This window comes from Poecilia reticulata, linkage group LG19, assembly GCF_000633615.1.
Source record: "Poecilia reticulata strain Guanapo linkage group LG19, Guppy_female_1.0+MT, whole genome shotgun sequence".
Lineage (NCBI taxonomy): Eukaryota > Metazoa > Chordata > Actinopteri > Cyprinodontiformes > Poeciliidae > Poecilia > Poecilia reticulata.
Window position 1 is genome coordinate 6,212,759 of NC_024349.1, and position 22,674 is coordinate 6,235,432.

Consider the following 22,674-nt stretch of genomic DNA (forward strand, 5'->3'; position numbering starts at 1 on the left):
AGTAAACATAGTACGTCGAAAAGAGAAACACTTTCTACATTTTTTAATAACACTAAAATGGTTAAATATATTTAGTAGAACATAAAAAAATTCAAATGACACAGAAATTAGTTTAAAGCTTATATTATTTCTGAATTTCAACAAAAAAAGTCATTTAAAAAAGTCTCGTATTTTATCTTTCTGCTGAAATGAACGTTGCGAATCTACAACATCACTCCTATTGGTCGGTTTGGCCACGCGGCTGCTGGGATTGGTTATTGTTGACTTATGGAACTACAGACGCTGCCCGTCATCATTGTTGTAGTTTTTGGTGCAATCATGGCGTCCCACTGCAGTCTCGTTAGACTGTTTCCCATTCAAAGTCAGCTCGATTACGCTTTAGATGATGCCACAACACAACAAGAAAAGGAAGATCTCGTCTACCAGTATTTGAAAAAGATAGACGAGAGGGAAGACCTGAAGATACCGGATTTTCAGACAGGTTAGATCATGTTGCAGCTTTAGCTTCCTTAGCAAATCTCCTCCCTTCAGAACAGTTTGACAGGAGTTTAACAAGTAATTTTTCTTACGATTCTAATCGTTTTAATGAAATAAATGCACCTTATTTTCACATTACCATCTACTTTTTCTGCCTGGCTTTCAACAACAGTTTCATAGCTATTTCCCAACATGTTTTTGAAGGAGCTTAAATGCAATATAAACACCAGTTTTTAGCAGCTGTTTGGTGCTGGTGTTTATCTCTTGCCAGTAATCTAAGAAAAGTAGCAACAAAAAAACCCTAAACTTTGACCAAACTCGGATCAGCTGCTTTGTGTTGGTTTAACATTATAATCATTATAGGGTTATCAACAGTGTATGGCTGTTGACGCCCATAGATGGAGTGTCTTGCAAAGTCTTCATAGCAACAGCTGTTTCAAATTTCATTAAACTTCCACGTCTTTTTTTGTGAGCTATTATTTGTTAAATCAACACAATGTTATACAAGAATATCTGAAAAGTGTGGTGTAAAACTGCAAACAGCCCACTTCACTCCGATGTCCCAAAACAAAATGTATTTTCATTGCTGGAAGGTAAACCTTCATCCCAGTCAAAACTCTTTTAAGGCCCTTTGCAGATTTTTTTCCAGGCTTTTCAATCCATCTTCCAGGATGCTGCTGCCATAATGTTTCATGGGTTGGTGTTGGTTCTCCACCACAAAATACCTCGTGGCCAAAAAGTTCAGTTTTGGTCACATTTCACCAAATCACCTTCTTCTACAGGTTTTTTTTGTCCCCTACTTGGACATATCAAACGTGTAGAAACAGACATTTCTCTCAACAATGGCTATCTTCTTGCCGCTCCTCTTGAAAGGCCAGATTTTTGTAGTGCATAACTGATAGTTGTCATGTTGACATGTTATCACACCTGAACTGCACCTCCCCTAGAAAAATTGAAAGCCAAACACTTCAACATCACATTTATATTCTTGCAAACGTTGTGTTTTGCAAGCTTCAGAAGGCATGAAAACTTTTTTCAAGGCTTGTAGTTTCTTGTGGTCAAGTTGTTTTCTAACTTGTGACAACTAGGAAGTGGCAACACATTCAGGAAATGAACTAATGTAATTTTGAATCTTTCATATTTGACTCTTGATCTGCAAAGTACTGTCGCCTTTTATGAGTATGATTGTTTTTAATGTTTGTGGAAGAGGTCCAAAAACATTTGAAATGAGTCAACAAAGGCTTGAAAACAGGTCCCAGCCCTTCCTAACACCTGGTCAATAACAGTCAGTCAGGTTTTAATGAGTAGAAAATAAATTTACATCCATTTTAGTATGTTTTTTCCTGCGATTGGTTTTGAGTTTTATTTTTTAATGAATTTAGTTTCCAATAAAAATCAGCTTGTTGATTTTTCAGGCCAGAATAATAATTATTTATCTTAATAATTTGGGATAAACTATTACGGCATGTTGTCAACATCTCAATACGCCAGCAGGAGGAGATCTTCAGCACAAATGAGCTCGAGAAATAAAGATGTTAGTTATTTTTTTCACTTAATTGACTCACTGAGCTTAGCAGATAGGTAAATGGTAAAAACATGTTGCTGTCACTGGTTTCACTAAATGTAAAAGGGAATATTTCACTTCGATTGTCCTGCAGTATAACTTGTTTTTTCTTGCTATGCGAGTAAACTTTTAAGGTTTGGGGAAGTTGAGCCACTTTTTATGACTTTGGGAATCCATAAATAAGCAACAGATTTAACTAGATCCTTGACAGTTTTGTGAATTAATCCAAATCGTATTACAGAAATAAAAACTAAATGTTTTAATAGAGATGCACTCATGTGACTTAAATGCAGAGTGAAAATATCTATTTTTTGCTCAAGCAGTAAGCGATCTAAAAAAAAAAAAAAAAAAGCCTCAAAGACAAAAGCGTTACTGTTTCCTATGATTTCCTCCAGGCTTGGAGTGGCTGAACACTACGGAGCCTCTGTCTTTGAGCAAGGAGCTGGCCGGCAAAGTGGTGCTGCTGGACTTCTTCACTTACTGCTGCATCAACTGCATGCACATCCTCCCTGACCTGCACCAGCTGGAGAAGAGACACTCTGTTGAAGGTCTGTGCATGCTGTGTGTGTGTGTGCATGCCCATGAAAAGGGCTTATTACTGTGGTTTGACAGTAAGAAAAGGTAGACCATGGCAACAAGCACGCTTGCGGGTGGGGATGGGTGAAGGGCGTCCAGTCTTGCAGATAAAAGACGGGGATAAAAACCCACTATACTGTCCACAAAGGATTCAAAGGATTGAATTGAGTCCTGATAATGTAAAAACTGAAATTATGATGAAAATAAATGCAAATTCATGTTTTTTCTTTGAAATACATTTTGTTCCACAGCACAAAAAGACTAAAATCTCACCCTGCAGCCTCAACAACAAGCTTCGTCATTCTTACTCAGTTTGCAGATCTTTAAAATCGTGTGCAAATACTAACACGAAAGAGTTGCACATCTGATAGAGGATTTTTGGGTTTTTGTCATTGTGTAGGATATAAATTTGCCTTGTCCATCATAGTTCCTAGTGAAATGCAGTTCTTGTCATATTGTATGTACCTTTCGTTTCCTCTGGGAAGAATTTGATGTCAAAGGTTTGTTACAGTTGATCAAACAAAAAGCAAAGTATTATCAGCAGCAGTGCAATTACAGCCGCATGCTGCCTCATTTAAATACAGATCCGCAAGAGGACAATCTAATGGATTGCCTAATGCAACCACTTTTACTGAGAGTGCCACTTTTTAGACGAACTAAAATTAAATTTTTTAAGGTGCCTTTTTATTAAAGAGTCTGTTTTACTTCTCTGGGATCAGAGATTGCTCTTATTGTAATGAGCCTATGTTTCCCTTTCTGCCAGTATCCTTCTTGAAATTCTTTTCTCCCTGATTCATCCTGAAAACTCCTAAATTTATCCCAGTGGATACATTTTTATGTTTTCAGCGCCACACATCTTAGGCAAGCAGGCTCAGTGTTAACTCGCTGGAACAAGACGTAATTTCCTCCTAAATCTTATTGTAAGCGTGTGATGAAAACATCAAAACGCTCCACTTCATTAACATTGTTTGATTCAGGGCGCTAAATGCTCAATATGCAAAAAGGAAAGGTCATAATCCAACCAAATACCCAAATATTTACAGGATAATTCTCTCCAGCACTATCTAATAATTCTGTTTTATTTAATTTTCTTATAATATTCAGCTAATCTTAAGCTGTACAGTAATGCATGTTATCACAAAGCAGTGCCAACTGTGTGAAATATACTATTATCTGCATAAATAAGCAATTTAACAGAAGACCTAATCTTCCTAACATTATTAGTAAATATGTAAAATAAAATAAAATGGGAACTAAGGTTGAGCCTTGGGGGACTCCTTTAAATTTTGTCCTTTTCTCGATATGCAGAAACACATTGTTCTATCTGAAAGGTAACCTCTACAACCCAATTACTCAAACCAATATCACTTATTCTTCTTACTAATAGACTAATTATGACATTTGTTTCCAACATAATAGTTGTTATGGTGCTGTATCTCTTGTTTGTCATGCTATAATTTGTTTTGCAACTTTTAATGGTTTGACGCATTTAAAAACTCAATCAAAATTGCATTAAATGCTTCTACCTACATGACCAAAATGATTTGAAAATCAATTGAAATGCATTCAAATTTGACTTGTAACCAAAAAAGAAATCAGGAACTTTATTGATGGAAAATGTGGAGGAACCCTTAAATAAAGCAATGTGCTTCCGTGTTGTTCTGTGCTGCATAACACAACACGGCGCATTACATATGTAAGCCCACTTAGGAAGGGGAACTGTAGTAAAACAGTCTGCTTCTTCTCCAAGAGCAGGAAGGCCCTTATCTCAGCTGCTAAGAGATGGTAACCAAAAATAATTCCCAGCTGCTGTGGAAGTTACTGCAGTGCTCATGCATGACTCCCCACTTCGCTGCAGCTCATAGTAATGAACTTAAACAACCGGCTGCTGGCAAAGTTAAACCTTCTGTGTCCTTTTGCAATATTTGTTGTTGTTTTGAATCCTAAATTTAAATGTATTACAGCTGAAAGTGCAAAAAGTGTGTTTGATTGTGTACTGCAAAATTAAGAAAATTTACGTTCAATCTTTAAGCAGTTTTAACAACATTTGGGTCATGGCTACATCGTGCTTGGATCAAACTGACTTAATGAGAATGTCTATGCAGGCATTATGTGGCACATAGGCCACGCTGGCGTAATAGTCGATGCAAATTAATATTGTTTCGTGTCTTTGTGTGTTATTTACTCGTTGTGTTCTTGGGGTTAGATCAGAAAGATTTGATCATTTTGGTTATAAAAATAGAGCATATTATTTATGGCCTGTCACAATTTCACATAGCTGCCAGTAGGGGTCAGTATCGCTCCACCGTTGCTAAGAGATAACCGTTGCTAAGAGATAACCGTTGCTAAGACGATTCTGTATAACCGCTGTGTAGCGACCGTACTTCTAATACTAGTTATTTTGTGTTACAGGTAAGCTGGTGATGTTAATAATATATTCTATGTTGTGTTATTGGGTTCTGTTAAGTATCAATTACCACACTGAGTTCCGTATTAGTACCGTTTCCGTTATCAGTTACTTTTGCTTCGTGAACTGCCGCCGCTGTTACCGTGTTCAGAGCGGAGGCGGGTGGAGTAACAAGCGGTGTTGGGGGGGGGGGGGCGCTTCCTTTCTGAATCCAACACGATGATCGGATGGTTTACATATTGTGTAAAATATCGATAAATGTCTGCTGTGTTTGAGTATATGTTGATTTTCTTGGGATATGTGCGTTAGATAAAAGAGATGACCGTTGCTGAGAGATAACCGTTGCTAAGGTGTTTGTGTGTGAGCGTTGTGTAGCGACTGTTCTAGTTCTAATAGTTATTTTGTGTTACAGATGTTCAATTAAAGCCACATATCTGGACAGATCTTTTCAAAACTTCATTATTTTATTAAATGTATGTAGAGTTTGTATGTTTCTCCTCTGTTTATCCCACATTTCTCTGTTTTGATGTGAATTGAGGACAAAAAAGTACCCTGAAGCTCACTTGTTTGTTTCAATTTTAAGTATGGAACACAAAAAAAACAAAAAAAAATCACTGCCACATATTCATGTTACTAACTGCTAAATGTCAATGGAATATAATTCTTTAATGTACTTTCTTAAATCCAGCAGAAACTTAATTTCAAAGATCATCTCATTGGGCGGCGTGTTATAATTGAGTTGTGAGCCTGGCAGCGCTCAGAGCACAGTGTCAGCGCTGCTCTTATCTTTGGCACTGATTCGGGTACATTTTGTTTGCAGCTCTGGTCGGTGAGGTGTGGGAGCCACCCAGTTCATTCACTCCCACAGTCCACTCACTCACTCACTCACCCTCCCATTGTCACTACAATCTGTTGCTGGTACTACACTGTTTGGCAGAGGTTGTAAGAGACAGAAGTGAGTGGAGTCTTTGGAGCTGCTCAGGAAGTGGCTTGTTGGATCTGTTTACAGTGGGAGTTATTATTTATGTAAGAAAGAGCCAGCTTAACTGAACCAATATGGGCTTATAAAGGGTATGTGATTCATAAAGTTTTGGTTTGTGAAGCCTAGAATAGCTCAAAGACGGAGTCCAGACTTAAAAACTTCATATGCATTCAAATTTTTGCTATACGTATTTGTGACAAATTTAGAGGAACATAATCAGTATGCTCTTATTTATTTTAATTTTACATTGCATTTTATTCAATTATACCTGTGGCAGTTGTTTGGTTATTTTGATTCAACTCTTATTCCTACTGAAAATTGTCTAAATATACCAACATGTATCAGAAATCAAGAGAAATGTTTAGAGCATTGGGGTGGCGACCTAGCCAACCGGCACACTAAAATTAATAAGAAGTGTTTTTTACAAGCCTGGTCTGCCTGTAGTGAAGCACATTGATGAAAAAAAAATAAAAACAAATTGCTAAAAATTCTGGACATAATTCCCTCACCGTTACTCTGATATGTTGCCAGAATATCCTGCTTTATAAAAGTGAGCCATGCCGGGATTGTATGTGATCAGTCGACATTGACAGATGACAATGAAACACTCTGTAGATTAACAAACATATTGTTACCTGATAAACTTTATGCTTACAAACAACACCTTCTATGGCTCAGTGGTTAATGTTTTCTTCCTGTTCAGTCCTAACTATTCCTAGCCATAGCATGTCAGGAACTATATTTAAAATGTCTTGTTATAATTTATTCATGTTGAAATCTTTCAATATTTAAGTTATTCCCCATGGTGATATTTTTCTTTTATTTGACAAGTTTTTACCATTTACAGGTGATTCACATGCCTATAAAAATATATTTTATCACTTTTTGCCACTTGGATCAGTATATACTTTCAGGAAAACTCTCCTACTGGTGAGGCAGATTTCACATGTCTTTACACACAGGACTGTAAGTTCTGAATTTGAGAAAACTACAAAAAAGGAAAATGTTTCAGTGCGTTGTCTGGCGCTCCTTAAGAAACGGGAAGGAAACCTGGTTTGTGTTCCTTCAAGTTTCTCCCATGAGATTTTTAGCATCGCAGAAAGGGTTTTTCTCTCAAAAACTCTGATTCTCATTTGCTGTTGGCCAAGTTGCAAATCAAATCATAATACTTGCTGTCTGTAAAGCAAATTTGATGGTGGTTAAAAAATCTCAGAGCATTAAAACAATAACAATAATCTCATTTTTACAAATTATTATTAATCAGTAGTTAATATCAGATAGTATTAAGCGTCCTATATGTCTTTTATTATGTTTTGAACCCTGTTTTTCATGCTGATGTCTGTTTATGGTTGGTATAATTTTCTCTCTGTCTGTTTAATCCTTTTCGCAGATGGGCTGGTGATTGTCGGTGTGCACTCTGCCAAATTCCCCAATGAAAAAGTAAGTGTTGTCGTGGTTTGTTTGTCTTTGGGCTGACTGGTCTGGGAAAGCTTTTCTGCATTTTAAAAACTGCCAAAATAAGTTAAGCTAGCAAAACAGTAGCTTAATCCTCCAATAAAAAGTTTAGCAAAATACAAAACTTTAATTTTAGGGCATTTATTAAGTGGGAGAAAAACAAATCCTATCCTAGTTTTTTTAAATTACTAAATTCCACTTTTTGGCATTTTTGATTTTCTTGTAATAAAAAACTCCTGCTTTTTCAAATTGATCAATATCTATAGCTTTTCAGTTGATAATCCATGACTTCCTGTTTCCCTACCTATAAATATGATGCAACACAAACATATTTTGCTCTGCTACTCTTCAAAATGGGAATGACAGAAGAACATTGGGTGCCAGGGCAGTCATTCATCTCGCAGCCTGTTGTGTTTTTGAGTTAAAAAATGTTTAAAGTTAACAGAAAATTTAAAAATATTACTTGATAATTATGTGTTATTGAAAGATTAATACCTGAACACCAACTATAAAGTCTTAAAAAATGCTAACATTTTTAAAAAACTTAAAAAGAAAAAAAAAGTATTGCTAAGCCTGGTGGGGGCACAAGTAAAGTCTGGTGGCCCGCCAGGCTTATAATACACTGAGGGAAACCCTGAACATTGCATCCAAGAAATAGCTGCTCACATAAAGTTGAACTTATCTTTACTGTGTGAAATACATAATATAGATTAATTAGGCACAGACTGATATTTTCAAGCCTTAAGTTTTGTTAATTGTGATGATTTTCTACTTACTGCTAAAGAAAACACACTATTTAAGGTGAAAATATTGTCATACCAATTTAAAAACTTAATACAGAAATGTGGGATGAATGAAAAATATGTTAAATACCTGCATAAAGGTTTATTTTAATATATTTTGGTCTTTCATCAGGATAATTTAGGCAAATCAAGACATAAAATGCTTCATTTAAAGCGAAATTGACCGTCTTCCAAATCAGTCTTAAGAGCTAAATCCTATTCAACATGTGACATTACAAGATGTAGCTGAAAAAATAATTTTTATACTTTTCCTGCTTCTAAGAGATCAACTTTGAAAAGAGAAAGAAAATGCCAGAGAAAACGTTCATGTATCCCACCCACCAGCAGGTTCCACGATGAGGAGATAATCAGTCCTGTTCACTTCACCTGTCAGTGGTCGTAATGTTGTGCCTGATCGGTGTACAAAGCATTAACAGCAGGGGAGCCAATAAGTGGCACCTGTGTTTTTGTTAAGAGCAGTGGAATTTTTTCCTCCACTGAATAAATCTTCTCAAATGAAAGGTATTGTATAGGTAACCCTGATTTTAAGGCCTTTCAGACATTTTTTAAAAATTAAAGGTTAGATAATTATGGGGGATGCTTTATTATAATAAATCAAATAAATCTTTTTAACCAGTAGATATGTGAATATTAGAGATAAAACCAACAAGTTTATGGTAAAATATTCCTCTTGCATTCTTGCTTTTATAACTGAGTATTTTAATAAATACAACTTATTGCTTTAATAAATTCCTACCTCTTATCATACCGCATGGATTTAAACTTTAAGTGAAACCTGATTAATCCTCGTTTTATCCCTAAATCAGGAATGTCAAACTCACCAATAACAGTAGTTTCCATTTATGGAAAAATACATTGATAAAACTACAGATTAAACTGTTAAAATATAAATACATAGTTGTCTATCCATTTTCTTAAAGCTAAATAACATTGAACTTTTTTCACATTAATATAATTTGGCAGAATATAGATAAAAAATGTTGCTATGCAGCGGATCGGCGCTTTTGGCTAATTTTTTATCGCTGCAACTTTGGTATGTTGTAGAAACATAATGACAAATAAAAATATTATGTCTTAAAAAACTGATTTGATTGATAACATTTATGTGTCTCTCTAGAGTCTAGAGGGCCACATAAAAAGTTAGGGTGGGCCGAATTTGGCCCTCTGGCCTCCAGTTTGTCTATAATAAAAAATGACTCTAATTCCAACTCAGCTTAAAATGACAATGTTGCGTAATTTTAATCTAATTTATCAATTTAGCTTTCAACTACCATCGAGTTTTAATTAGTGTATGACCAGAAAGAGAGCTGAAATATTCACAGTATCTATGAAGTGTAGATAAAATAAATAATTTCCCAGTACGGATTTCATCTTTTACTCACTTTGTGTCTGTTTCTGAACCTCCAAAGGTCCTGGACAACATCCAGAGCGCCGTGCTCCGCTACGACATCTGCCACCCAGTGGTCAACGACAACGAGGCGACTCTCTGGCACGAACTGGAGGTCTCCTGCTGGCCCACACTGGTCCTGCTGGGGCCGCGCGGCAACTTGCTCTTCTCCCTGGTGGGCGAAGGCCACAGCGAGCGGCTGACTCTTTTCGCAGACGGCGCGCTCCGATATTATCGGGAACAGGGCCAGCTGAAGACGCACTCGGTGGGGATCAAGCTGTACAGGGACTCATTGCCTCCCAGCATCCTTTCCTTTCCCGGGAAGGTGGCGGTGGATCAGGGCAACAAGAGGCTGGCGATAGCCGACACGGGTCATCACAGAATCGTGGTGATTTCTTCCGCCACTGGAGAGCAGCTACATGTTGTAGGAGGTACGGAGTCTCTCATACACAGTAGAGAGACCCGAAAGTGGAGGTACAGATGAATGCACATGTGCAGTAAAGTCAGCATATATAGAAATACTGGTAAATTTCTGATTCTGTAGTAAAAATTTGACAGATAATGAGCAATAATTGAGAATATTTTAGCGACGGTGAGGTGAGGCTTCTGCCTCAGTGCCTCTCAATGGAACCACATGGTAGACTGTGCTGGCCTCAGACCAGCAGAGCGGTTGGCAGCAGCAGAGACGAGAACATGCTGCCATTTTGGCACTGACCTAAGTGTGAACAACCGAGAAAAGAAAGTAGAGGACGGAGTTTATTTTTGTGTTGATTTACCTCGTCTTTGTGGAGAGATTTAGAAGAAACTGCCACTTGCTAATTAGCAATGTAATTGCAGCCACAAGTTTTGCACAACCCTTTGTTTTTATGTTGCAACCTGAAATGTCAACGGGTTTTGAAAAAGCTCACCTCTTTGTTGTGCATAATTGTAAAATGAAAATCACACATGGTTCAACCAGTTTCTGGGATTTTTAACTTTTATATAAAAAAAAACAGTCACTATGTCCTCCTCTGACAGTTTAATATGAGACAGATAATCTGTCAAAAGATTGAGCACCTCCACCTCCTCCTATAAACAACAAATCAGAGCCAAGATGAAGGTCTTTGTGCTGTCAGTAAATCTTGTGTATGTGCTGCTCAGAGTGCTAATGGCGGAGAAACAACTTACTGCCCCAGGAAAACTGTTTATCCGCTGTCATCAGAGGCTATGCTAACTAGCATGAGTATTCATAACAGCGTCTGCTGACGGAGAGAAGCTGTAGTTGGAGAGAGCAAGTGGGAGACTTTGAGAGATGCGTACACAAGAATGATTGACAGCACCAAGACTCTCCTCCTGGCTGTGATTGGTTGTTTTTGACTGAGATGTGTATTTCTATGGTTAGCACTGGGATTAGGAACAGGAACTTAACTTTTTTCACAGATTATCAGTCTCATGCTGTACGTTCATGATATAGTGACAGTTTTAACAAATATGTATGCACTATTTTTTAATAAAAGTTACATTTCCCCGCTTTAAGGAGAAGAAGTCATTCTCTGTGAATTAACTGCGGTTCTTCTGCCACAGGACCTGAAAGAGGCAGACAAGATGGCGACCTGTCCGAAGCTTCCTTCAACTCCCCACAGGGCGTCGCCATCAAAGGAGACGTTGTGTATGTGGCCGACACTGAAAACCACCTGATTCGAAAGGTAGCGCCCGTCTCCATCTCCGTCCCTGGAAAGCTGTTTGTGATGATGCTTGCATGGAAACGTTTGCTTTTCTGCTTTCTTTTGTAGGTTGACCTGGTGCAGGGACGAGTCAGCACTCTCGCTGGCGTAGGGACACAGGGGACAGACAAAGAGGGCGGGGCTATGGGACCCCAGCAGCCAATCAGCTCTCCGTGGGATGTGACGCTTGGGACTGCCGGTGAGTTTTTGCCTGGAAGTTGACGGGTAATTTTTTTTTTCTCCTTTTCTTCTTTTGACCTTTCTCTTATTGCTTGCCAGACAGATTCCCCTCTGTCCTGATTCTGTATTCTCTCCACACACTTCCCATCCATCAATTATTCCTAAATCCATTTGATCTCTCATATTGTCTAGACTTTATCAAGCCCTGTTACTTTGCAGATCAGGTTTCATGCAGATAGTTGAAGGTGAAGAGAAAAAAAAAAATCTGTTAGCAGTTGGAAGTGACCACTTTGAGATTTATATTCTGCCTTTCAGATGGGTTCATGAAGGGCGTGTGATTCATACATTACGTGTATGTATGAAATCAATCGTGAAGTTCTCCTTATGCCTCCATTTCTCAGCGTTGCAGATATCAGAAAGGATCAAGGAAGTAGATGACTATTTTCAAATCTCCCTGTTTTTACTTTACTGTTTCTGAAAACTGTCTGAAAATGTGAAAATAGTGCATAAATAATCTATATTTATTACATTTTTGCTACACTTTTATGAGCAGAACCTTTTGGAAACTAATGTTAACCATTATGTAAATCTGAGGTGTCATTGTTTACTTATTTAATCTGTGATTATCTCATCCCAATTCCGCTTTGCCTCTCATTTTCAGAAAATATTTGATGGTTTGTGTTTTACCAATTGAGGAACAAAATTTGGTGTCTTAGGACAAAGAATGGCATAAAAACATGGAGTATTGACAAATAATAACGTGACACTTTATTTGAAGGCGTGTGCATATGACTGGCATGACATTGACATTAATGACATAACACCATTTATGAACAGGAAAGAGTCTTCATGAATGTTTACTACTGTTGTCATGACGTGTAATTTGGTAAATAATTACATTTTTAATGCAAAGTTGAATTAAAAGTGTCAACTTTTCGTCAAAAGTGTAATTATTTACCAAATCACACTTCATTACAGCAGTCAGAAACATTTACAAAGACTTCTTGATGTTCATAACAGGTGTTATGTTTGTGACAGAGTTACGCTGATCTCATGCACACTCTTTCAAATAGTGTTACCAAAGAAATATCCATTTTAGTTTAGCTAATTAGGTTTGATACATTAAAAGAGGAAAAGAAAAAATCTAACATACGTTTAACTTTTTATGAGAGGAACTGCATTTGGTTGAAAGTATTTGCTTTCTTAGTAATGTCAAACATGCATCCTTGGTGTCCAAATTTACAGCTTTTTTATGTGTTTTTTTCTTTTTTGGTTTTGGGGTTTAATCTTATGTGTAGGCGGTGCTGAAGACAACGTGTTGTGGATAGCCATGGCAGGGACCCATCAGATCTGGGCTTTGTTCCTGGAGGATGGAAAGCTGCCCAAAGGAGGGTGAGAGACCTGGTCACCATCCCATATCTGCTAAAAAGACACTAATAACTCTATTTTAAGCACAGACAGTGCTGAGAGAAAGTATTCGCTACTTACAGATCTCTGCTGCTTGTTGTGCTACCCTTGGACAAATTCAAATCCTCAAATAAATCCAACTTGCGTAATTACCAAAAAAGCCATTTTCCAATGAGGAATTTACACAATTTGGCCAAAAATAATCACCTGGATTTAACTAAGGAAATAGGTGTGGGACTCCTACTTGCACAACCACATCCTGTGTTTGTGGAAAAGATGCTGGTCTAAAAAGGGTCAAATCATTGGTTTGCATCAAGCACAGATTGGAGAAACTGCTAAAATTCGGTTAAGAACTGTCCAACGCATTATTAGAAACTGGAAGTAAGAAAAATGGTTGCAACCCTGGATGGAAATAAGTCTTGTGAAGCTTATTGAAACAGTGACTGCTAGAAGTCCAACAAAGTTGTAGAAAGCGCGTTTTTGGTATCGACTGTTTTTGGCCATGCAGTGCATTTATTTTGGGGAAACTATCCAAAGCAACCTTGACAAATGCCAACCTCATTGGACTGAAATTTCATTGCATGACCTTAAGCAGGTTGTTCTTTGTTGGAACCACTCCAGTGGGGCTGAATTAGAGCAGCAATGCAAAGAAGAATGGGCCAAAATCCATCTTCAGCGATTTAAAAATCCTGATTTCCAGTTATTGCAAATGCTTGATGGCAGATGTCTGTAATTTAAAATTATTGTAGCCAGTCCCCAAAACTTTTGTGTAACTCACAGAATGAATCATTGAAGTAAGTAATCTTTTGAAAATGTAATGCATCTTTTAGAGAAGGAAGCAAGAAAAAAATGGACTAAAATTGAATCTGATATGAAGAAATCAGAGACATTTCTTGTCAATGCCATACCACCCAGCCCTAGTTGCTTTTAATTTGAAACATAAAATCCATTTTGTGCCTATACAAGTTATCTTCACCTGATATGTAAATTTATTTCACCTTTAAGTAAAAACACAATAAAATAAATTGTTTACAGCTCTGTGTTATTGTAGTTGGGGCAGGGAATCTATTTGTTTGTGTGTACAATTGCAACAGTGACTCCAAGGCGGGAACGTGCGTGCGATGGGCGGGCAGCGGCAGCGAGGAGAACCGGAACAACGCCTACCCTCACAAGGCGAGCTTCGCCCAGCCGTCAGGCCTGGCTCTGGCTGCAGAGGAGCCCTGGAGCTGCCTGTATGTGGCCGACAGCGAAAGCAGCTCCATCCGCACTCTGGCCCTGAAGGACGGAGCCGTCAAGCATCTGGTTGGAGGAGAGAGGGACCCGCTGGTTGGTTCAAAACACGCAACAAATAAAGGAATAAAACGACAACAATATATATATATATTTTTTTACCATTTACTACGTAGTAGATGTGTGTGATTATATAGTAAATGGTATATTTACTTCATGGTATACTATTTACTTTATTGTACTTTACTACATAGTAAATATATATAGTATATAGTAATGGTATATTAGTCAGTATAACATTCACCATTTAATATTTACTATATTGTAAATATACCATTACAGTAAATACCATCATTGTATATAAATGGTAGTACTGTTTACTATATAGTAAATAACATATTTACTGTGAAGTAAGTGTATACAGGAAGTAAGTGTATACTTACTTCACAGTAAATATGTTATTTACTATATGGTGAATGTTATATTGACAAAGTAATAAATATAGAATTTACTATATAGTGAATGGTAAAAATGGTTTTATTTTAACAATATTGTAGATCTGAATATTGTCAGAATTTGTTTATTTTCTTCAAGTTAGTTTTGTTTAGTCAAACAGTTATCTCAGTTATTTCTCCGCCTGACATTTACTTGTGTGTCAGTTAGGCTGCGCTGCTCTTGACGGTTGGTGGTTACCTTAGCAACCAGTAACTGTCAGCTCCTCCCCCTGTTTTCCTTTGCTGTCTCTGTTGTGAGGTCAACAAATTGGACCTGAGGCGAACAAAGACAGTTTACACATTTAACCAAGAGAATCTATCGTAGGGCTGAAACAAGTCATAATTGTGATGAATTGATTATTGAAATAACCGTTGACTAATTTAGTAATCGATTAAATGTTCACTGAAGTACTGACTCAAAAAAAAGGTCATTTGTTGAAAGAACAACATTGATCTTACAGCAGTAAGTTAGCCAAAGTTAAACAAATATATTTTGCATTTAAGATAAAACAACATTAAAAAAAAATAAAAATCTCATAAGCACTGTTTGCTTTTCAAATTATTAATCAGGTTAATACAGAAAGTAAGTGCTCTACGTTGTATTTATTTTTTTGTTTGTTTAATTTACAGTTTAAAATGAATATGTCACATGTTGACATAATTTTTTTAAATGAAAAGGGTTATGGTTAACTATTAATAATTTTTTACTAAGTTAAGAATAAAGATTTGAGTTTTTCAGATGTTGATGTTGGTAAGTAAGTATATTTTTACCTAGTGATTAATCTTTTCCTGCAAACAGCAGCAAATGCTTTTATTGCATTTTAGGCAGTGGGATGTTTATTTTCTTATTTAAAATTATTTATGTGTATGCATCTTTTAGTGTATTTTTAATATTTTATTTAAAAATCAGTTTAAATGAAAAATCTGCAGAATGTTCCAATGTTTTAATCCAATTAATCATCAGAAAAACCTCTTAAATGATAATTAAAATAATCGTTTGTTGCATCCGTAATTCATTCATCTCTTTCTTTCATTCTTTAAGGGGGTAAGTTTGTACGAAAATTGATTTCTTTAAAAGTAAAAACTTTTCACACAACTTCCAAAAAACGAAAGCAAAAGAGTGACGTCCTGATGGAAGCGGAAACGTCATAAATGATGTTTGTTCTTATCGGTGATATAATGGTTTGTGCCTCCAGCCTTGAAAAGCTGTAAAAGTTACACATCAATCGCACACATTTCCAGCTTTTAAAAAAATTATTTACACCATTTTGAAGGAAGCTTTTGTAGAAATCTTTGTAAGCCGTAGGCAGTCACAAGGATTCAGGGTTGTTCCTTCCATAAATAGAAGGTATTGATTTAAAACAAAAAAAGCTCACAAACAGACAAACACAGACTCGCTTGTTTTCCTGCTGAAGCAGTGCCTGGAAAAACAACTTTTGGGGTTGTAATGTTTTCCAGCAATTTAAGCTGCATTTCATTTTTGACTTTTATGCATTGTCCCATAAATAACAAAAATCTCTGAAGCATAAGACAATTTACTGAGGATTCTGTACACTTGAAATATTACCCTAACTCACAATAACTTGAGTGAGTTCTCTCTAACTCGAGAACTGTAACTTTGAATGTCATTTGTACAAAGTTGTGAGCTTTAAAGTCACTTTTTATCAAATTAAAACCTTGAGAGGCAGTTTCATGTCTCGATTATTGAACCCAACTAATGAGGAAATATAATTAATCTTATTGATATTTGGTGATTTGAAATCACCAAATATTAAAATGAGAAATCACGAATTTCTAATTTACTGGAAGTTGACCAGTGTCCGTCTGTCTATCCACCCATATGTCCGTCCTCCATCCATCCATCCATCCATCCATCCATCCATCCATCCATCCATCCATCCATCCATCCATCCATCCATCCATCCATCCATCCATCCATCCATCCNATCCATCCATCCATCCATCCATCCATCCATCCATCCATCCATCCATCCATCCATCCATCCATCCATCCATCCATCCATCCATCCATCCATCCATCAAATTATAGCCTTTTCTTCCTCTTGTTTTCCATCGTCTGTTCATCCCTCCTTTTGTCATCCATTTATCCATCAAGTCATCCTTTACTGTCCATCCATCCATCAAATTATTGTCTATTCACCCTTTTTGTGTTCATCTGTCCATCTGTCCATCTGTCCATCCCCCCATTTCTCCTTTTGTCATCCATCCATCTATCCATCCAATTATGATTTTCCAGTAATTTTCTAATAAAAGCATTTAGCTACATTTAAACTAACTTTTGATTCATGAGATTTCAAAGATGTAATATTTTCTCTACACTGTTCTGCTACAGAAATAAGTTTTGTCTGAACTGAGCGACCAAGAATAAAATGCCATCTGTTTGGATTTGTCATCCTTCTTACAAAGCAGTTAGTATTTAGAAGCAACGTTGTTTCATCAACACTGTTGTCACTCAGAATTTCTTCATTTTCTCAAATTACTACAAGAAAATAAAAGTTAACTTGTATTTTTCCTCCAAATGGTCCTCAGACTTGTTTTGGATTTGTACTAATAAAACCAGAATACCTTTCCACTGTTATTAAAACGTGTTGGTTACCATTGAAGTTTTTTTGTTTTTCACACCTTTTCTTAGGTTTGGATTTTGATTTGACTTGGTGAATATTTTGTCTTCCGTCCATCAGAACCTTTTTGCTTTTGGGGACGTCGATGGGAAGGGGGTGGATGCCAAGTTGCAGCATCCCCTCGGTGTGGCCTGGTCTGCCGAACAAAGCCGGCTCTATGTGGCCGACTCCTATAACCACAAGGTAAGCGAGGCTCATCACAAGGCCACACCATCAGCGCTCTTCATACGTTTAGCGGTTCTGGCGTCAGTCTAGATTCCTTCGGGCTTTCTTTTGTTTTGTTATTTTACTCTCTCGTTCATACATTTTTACTTTTTTCTTTTACTTTTGCTCTTTCATTCACTCTGTTCTTTCTTTTGCTTTTTCTGTCTTTCACTTCCTTTTGCTATTTCAATTCTCTCGTTTTTTTCTTCCTTTTTCTATTTAACTCTTTCACTCTGTCTTCCTTTCTTGCACTCTATTCCTTTTACTATTTTGTTCTTTCACTTTGTTCATTGTTTCCTTACTTTCTCAGTCGTTACTGTCCTTGTTTTCATCTTTTATTCATCTTTCTTCTCTCTATTAATGTACATTTTTTATTTTATTTTTGCTGTTATTTAAAGCCTGTCCTCTGTAAAAACATCAGCAGTAAATTTGTGCAGAACGTTAATATTTAAATTTGAAAAATTAGCAAAAAGTGGACTAAGAGCTTAACTTTGACCGTTAAAACGTTTGAACTTTTGGGAATATACTGGAACCCTTTCTAAGGTCAACCCTCATTGCGCTCAGATCAAGGTGGTGGATCCAAAGACGAAGCAGTGCACCACGTTAGCAGGGACAGGAGAAGCTGGAGATGCTCTGGGCCCCCAGTTCACCAAAACCTGCTTCAACGAACCAGGAGGAATCTGCATCAGCGGGAAGCTTCTTTACGTGGCAGACACCAACAACCACAAAATCAAAGTTCTCAACCTGGACTCCAACAGTGTCTCTCTGGTCAGACTTGTGTGTGTGTGTGTGTGTGTTTGAAAAGAGTGTGTGTTTTTAACCTTGAGCAGGGACTTTTACATTTTGTTTGTGTAATTAATCTTTCCTAAAAGCGTTTTTGCCCTCTACGTTTGGGTAAAAGGTGACACAGAAAAGAACAATGTGAGCATAAGTAGCTTTCTCCTTGCTCTGCATTAATCCGAACACCTAAATCTGTCTCCCGACCAGCTCCACATCTCCACTGAGTGCACAGACTCAGCGTCTGTGAAGCCGTTGGGAGTCACCAAAGTCCCCACGCTGCCTAAATCAGCTGCCAGGAAGGATTTGCCTCCAGTTACGGCGTCAGCCGGCCAGACTGTCATCCTGTCACTCACCATGTCGCTTCCAGAAGGAGTGAAACTCACTGATGAGGCGCCCAGCTGCTGGGCGCTCTCAGCTGAGGGTAAAAAATTTAAAAACATTCTCTATCTCTTAAAAAAAATGTTTTAATTCCTACTAATTTTTGATTTCACATTTAAAAAATAATCATCCTTACATTGCATTGTATGCTGTTTACAATGCATTTAAAACCAAAGTTTGTTTTGCTCAATAGAAAATCTTTACTGCACTTCTGCAAGATTATTTAGGTATTTTTCTTCACTTTTGGGTTTTATTAAAGAAATTTGAATGAATATGACTAAAATGGACATGTTGAAAATCCCAAATATTAATACTGGTATTATACAAAAATATGCAAAAATACAAAAATTTGTTGATAGCTGATATTAATATTGGTATTATGGGGGTTAACTGATATATATTTCACCACATTTGAGACATTTGGAAAAAACCCAACCAGAAACGGATAAAAATAAATAAAGGTTGTTTGTATTAACACAATTTTATACTGATATGTTAAAAAATGAATAATATTGGCTGATATTGATGTTGATATATTGCGCATCCCTAGTTGGTAAACAATGAAGAAAGATTAAAATTTATTTTTGCTCATAAATTTTTATCACAAGAAAACACCACATTGCCCAGACATTCCAAATCAAGTCAAAACAACATTTAAAAAGTTAAAAATAACCAGAGCAATGACAAAGTGGTTTTGACCCAAGTTTATCTGTCACCATGCATTGAGCAGGATGCTAAATTAAGGCCTTAAAAGGTCTTAACATTTGTTTAAGAAAATGGAAGTTGGTCTTAAATAAGTTAAAAACAGGTCTTAAATTTTGTCATGACAGGACTGTTTAATTTATTTACTATATTTAGACTGCTGGACTTTTCTATCGGGCAAAAGTTTGAGTCATGCGCAGACATCACTCGCTGCTTTCTGTGACTCAAGGCTACCAGTAACAAGCTGCTAATCTTGCTAATCTAGAGAGCTACATGCCATGTGAGAAGCACAAAGCTGCTGCTTAGAGCCATGAAATTGTAGTTTTCGTCCCCTGCTTTTCTTTTGCACATTTGTCTTCCTGCCAGATCTTAAATTTTATTCATAATGATCTTAAATTTGGGAAACTTGCATAAACTCTGAAGAGGTAAAGCACCGATAGACTTGAAATTTGTATGTCTTAAACACTCTTGTGATCAAATACTGCAAAATAATTTTTGCTTTATAAACATATAAGCCAAGTGCATAAATAATCAGATGAAATATCAGGGATTTCCTTCGTTTTCTAACTCTGTCAGCACATTTTTCTCTTATGATTTACAGTCCCTTGGAAAAAAAATGGAAAAATACTATTTGTTCAGAACAGTAACCAGCTAGTTGGACCTCAAGGAAAAGTGAAAGTCACTTGCTAAGCCCGGTGGTTGGGTGTTAGGGCTGGCATTCATCCAGCAGCCTGTTGTGTTTTCAAGTTAAATTTGTTTATAAAGTTGACAGGAATTTTGAAAATATTACTTGATAATTATGTACTATTGAAAGATTGGAAGATTAATACCTGGACACCAACTATAAAGTCTTAAAAAATGCAAACATTTTAAAAAGATTTAAATAAATAAGCAATACTCAGCCTGGTGGGGGCACAAGTAAAGCCTGGAGGCCTGCCAGGCTTGTAATACACTAGGGGACAACCTGGGTAAGAAAACCCCTCATCGGTGCCTCTATTTATACATACATATTTATACATTTATAATCATGTCCTGCAAACTTTAAGTTTCTATTGTTGGATGTTATTTTATTTCACTTATTTAAAGTGGTCTTACTCACCCAAACTCTTACCGACCTCAAGATAAATAAATCATACACAAACACACCTTCTAACTTGTTGAAATCTAAAAAGCTGTTCTCCTATTTTGTAATGACCCTACTGTGGAGTTCTGCGTTCTCCTACATGCTGTTATTTTGGTCCGTTTTCTATGATTCTGTCTATAAAAAAAGAAAAGTGGACGTGAAATGAGGCTTAACCTCTATTTCACCGTTCAACAAGCAGCGCTTCTCTCTCCCAGCCTACACCTGGGACTCTCAGCCAGAAGATGGAGAATTACTTAAATCACTTTTCTGAACCGCTGATGAAGATTTATGTGTGTTTCTTTTGTGTTTTTTTTGCTTAAAGTTCTCAGCATATTTCTGAGGTAATCAACCACCATTTGACCCCAGAATCAGGTGTGAGGTGATGCTTTCAGATACAACACGAGTGACAGCTGACGGTCCGATCGTTGTGTTCGGAACTAAACTGTTTCCATCTTTCTGAGTGATGCAGCGTGCAGTCGGCCATATCAGCAGGCTATTTTTAGGACTTTTTGATAAGGCGACATGCCTGGGTTCACATAATTAGCCACCAGGCTATGTTATGTGATCCTCCGCTGTCCCATTATGCACAGTCTAGACTTCTGCTGATCGGATCAGCAGCGAGGCAGGAATTTTAATGGATCAAGTTAGAGCTATACGCCAGATCTAAATTGTTTTTTTTAAAAACTCGTTTTAGAAATGGCTTCTGTGGGACCTCATGTAAGGCCGTGGCTTCATTAATCACTGTGGGCATGGATTTTGTCGTCTCTCCGGCTTCAGAGTTTCTCACAGTAGAAACTCCAGCCTTCCCTTTTGAGCTTCTTACTCATTTTTCTTTGCTAAAAAATTTAATTTGCCTGTAGAAGTACAGCCATTGTGTCAGAAAATAAATGTTCCTACACATTTTATTGCTCTGTTTGGCAGTGATGGGAAACGCTGAGGCTCCAGTCAACAGGCAGCGCAGTAAATCTAGACGTAGGGCAGATCGGCGCTTTCACACAGACCGAACTCGGTCTAAACTCCACTGGATCTTGTTTTTCGTTGTGCTGTCAGAGTGTCTCTGGGGACGGATTGGTCCGTCGAAGGCTTGGCACGCCACCTGAGATAAATTTTGCGACCGTTTGCTGTGTGCCGTCTTGTTTTGGGCATATATATTCCCAGATTGTAATGATTGTAATGTTTGCCAGGCGTTTTGTTGTTAACTGTGAGTTGTCACTGCTGATTTTGCTCATTTTTCTTCTGGAACGCCCAAGAAAACGTGTAAACGTGTAATAACATCATCATCCGTTAGATTAATTGCTATATTTTTCTCCATCTGATGACATCATCAGTTACTCAGTATTCAAGGAGCCTCTGTATTCAGCAAACTTTTTAAATCTTACTTGAGTACAATGTTAGATAAATGCATGCAAGTGCATTTATCTAATCTTATCAGGCACAAAAAATCTGTTCTGCCTGATTGCCCCCCACCCAGTCTGACTGACTCCAGGATAATGAATCATTTTGAGCAGCTTATTAAACCTCACATCACGCCTGGACTTACTTTGCTTGATTTGCCCCATCTGGCTTATCACCCCAACAACTGCACCATCGAGGATCAAAACTTTTTTTTTTTTTACCATTTTATTGCGTTTTTCTGTCATTTGTGTTGTCATTGTTGCCTTACGTTTCTTAAACAAACCACCCTTAAACTTCAGATTGTGACAAATCAAAACATCTACAGAGCTGCTCATGTACTCACTGAAGTCTGTTATGAATGTTTGCTGGAAGAAGTTTACTATAAAATATCTTAAAGCACATTTTATCTTAATTCCAAATGTAATTTAACCTGTTTCAAGGAAACTGAAAGTGTTACTTCTTTTTTTGCTGATATTCCCACACTGCATTTTATGTTAATTTTATTCTATTTTACACAGACATGAACCACCATTCAAATCTCTTTTGCAGTAGTATGAATGTTGGCTTTGAAAAAAGGACGTTATAAAACATTTAAGTGTTTTTATTCGTATTTTTGGATGCCCTTTTTCTTTTAAAGAAGAAATGTGAACTTTGCGTAAAGATTAAATAATTAGAATACCTTGTCAGAAAGATACTGTGTATAGTGCATAATAATGAATTAATCGTGTAGATATAATTTGGAAAGTGTAGGTTTTGTGATGCAAGTAAAAATTAGCAGTGGAAAT

At 37.0% G+C, this 22,674-nt stretch overlaps 1 protein-coding gene across 1 annotated transcript in view; it reads left to right on the forward strand.

Annotated features, from left to right (window-relative positions):
* Positions 1-284: 284 nt before the first annotated feature.
* Positions 285-22,674, forward strand: part of nhlrc2 (NHL repeat containing 2) — a 25,504-nt gene continuing 3,114 nt past the window's right edge. Inside the window, exons 1-11 of the mRNA XM_008436684.2 lie at positions 285-481; positions 2,437-2,589; positions 7,397-7,446; positions 9,674-10,082; positions 11,215-11,336; positions 11,424-11,553; positions 12,833-12,926; positions 14,036-14,267; positions 17,368-17,490; positions 18,076-18,279; positions 18,499-18,712. Coding sequence (XP_008434906.1) covers positions 319-481; positions 2,437-2,589; positions 7,397-7,446; positions 9,674-10,082; positions 11,215-11,336; positions 11,424-11,553; positions 12,833-12,926; positions 14,036-14,267; positions 17,368-17,490; positions 18,076-18,279; positions 18,499-18,712 — 1,894 coding nt within the window. The 5' untranslated portion in view covers positions 285-318. The remainder of the gene's footprint in view (positions 482-2,436; positions 2,590-7,396; positions 7,447-9,673; positions 10,083-11,214; positions 11,337-11,423; positions 11,554-12,832; positions 12,927-14,035; positions 14,268-17,367; positions 17,491-18,075; positions 18,280-18,498; positions 18,713-22,674) is intronic.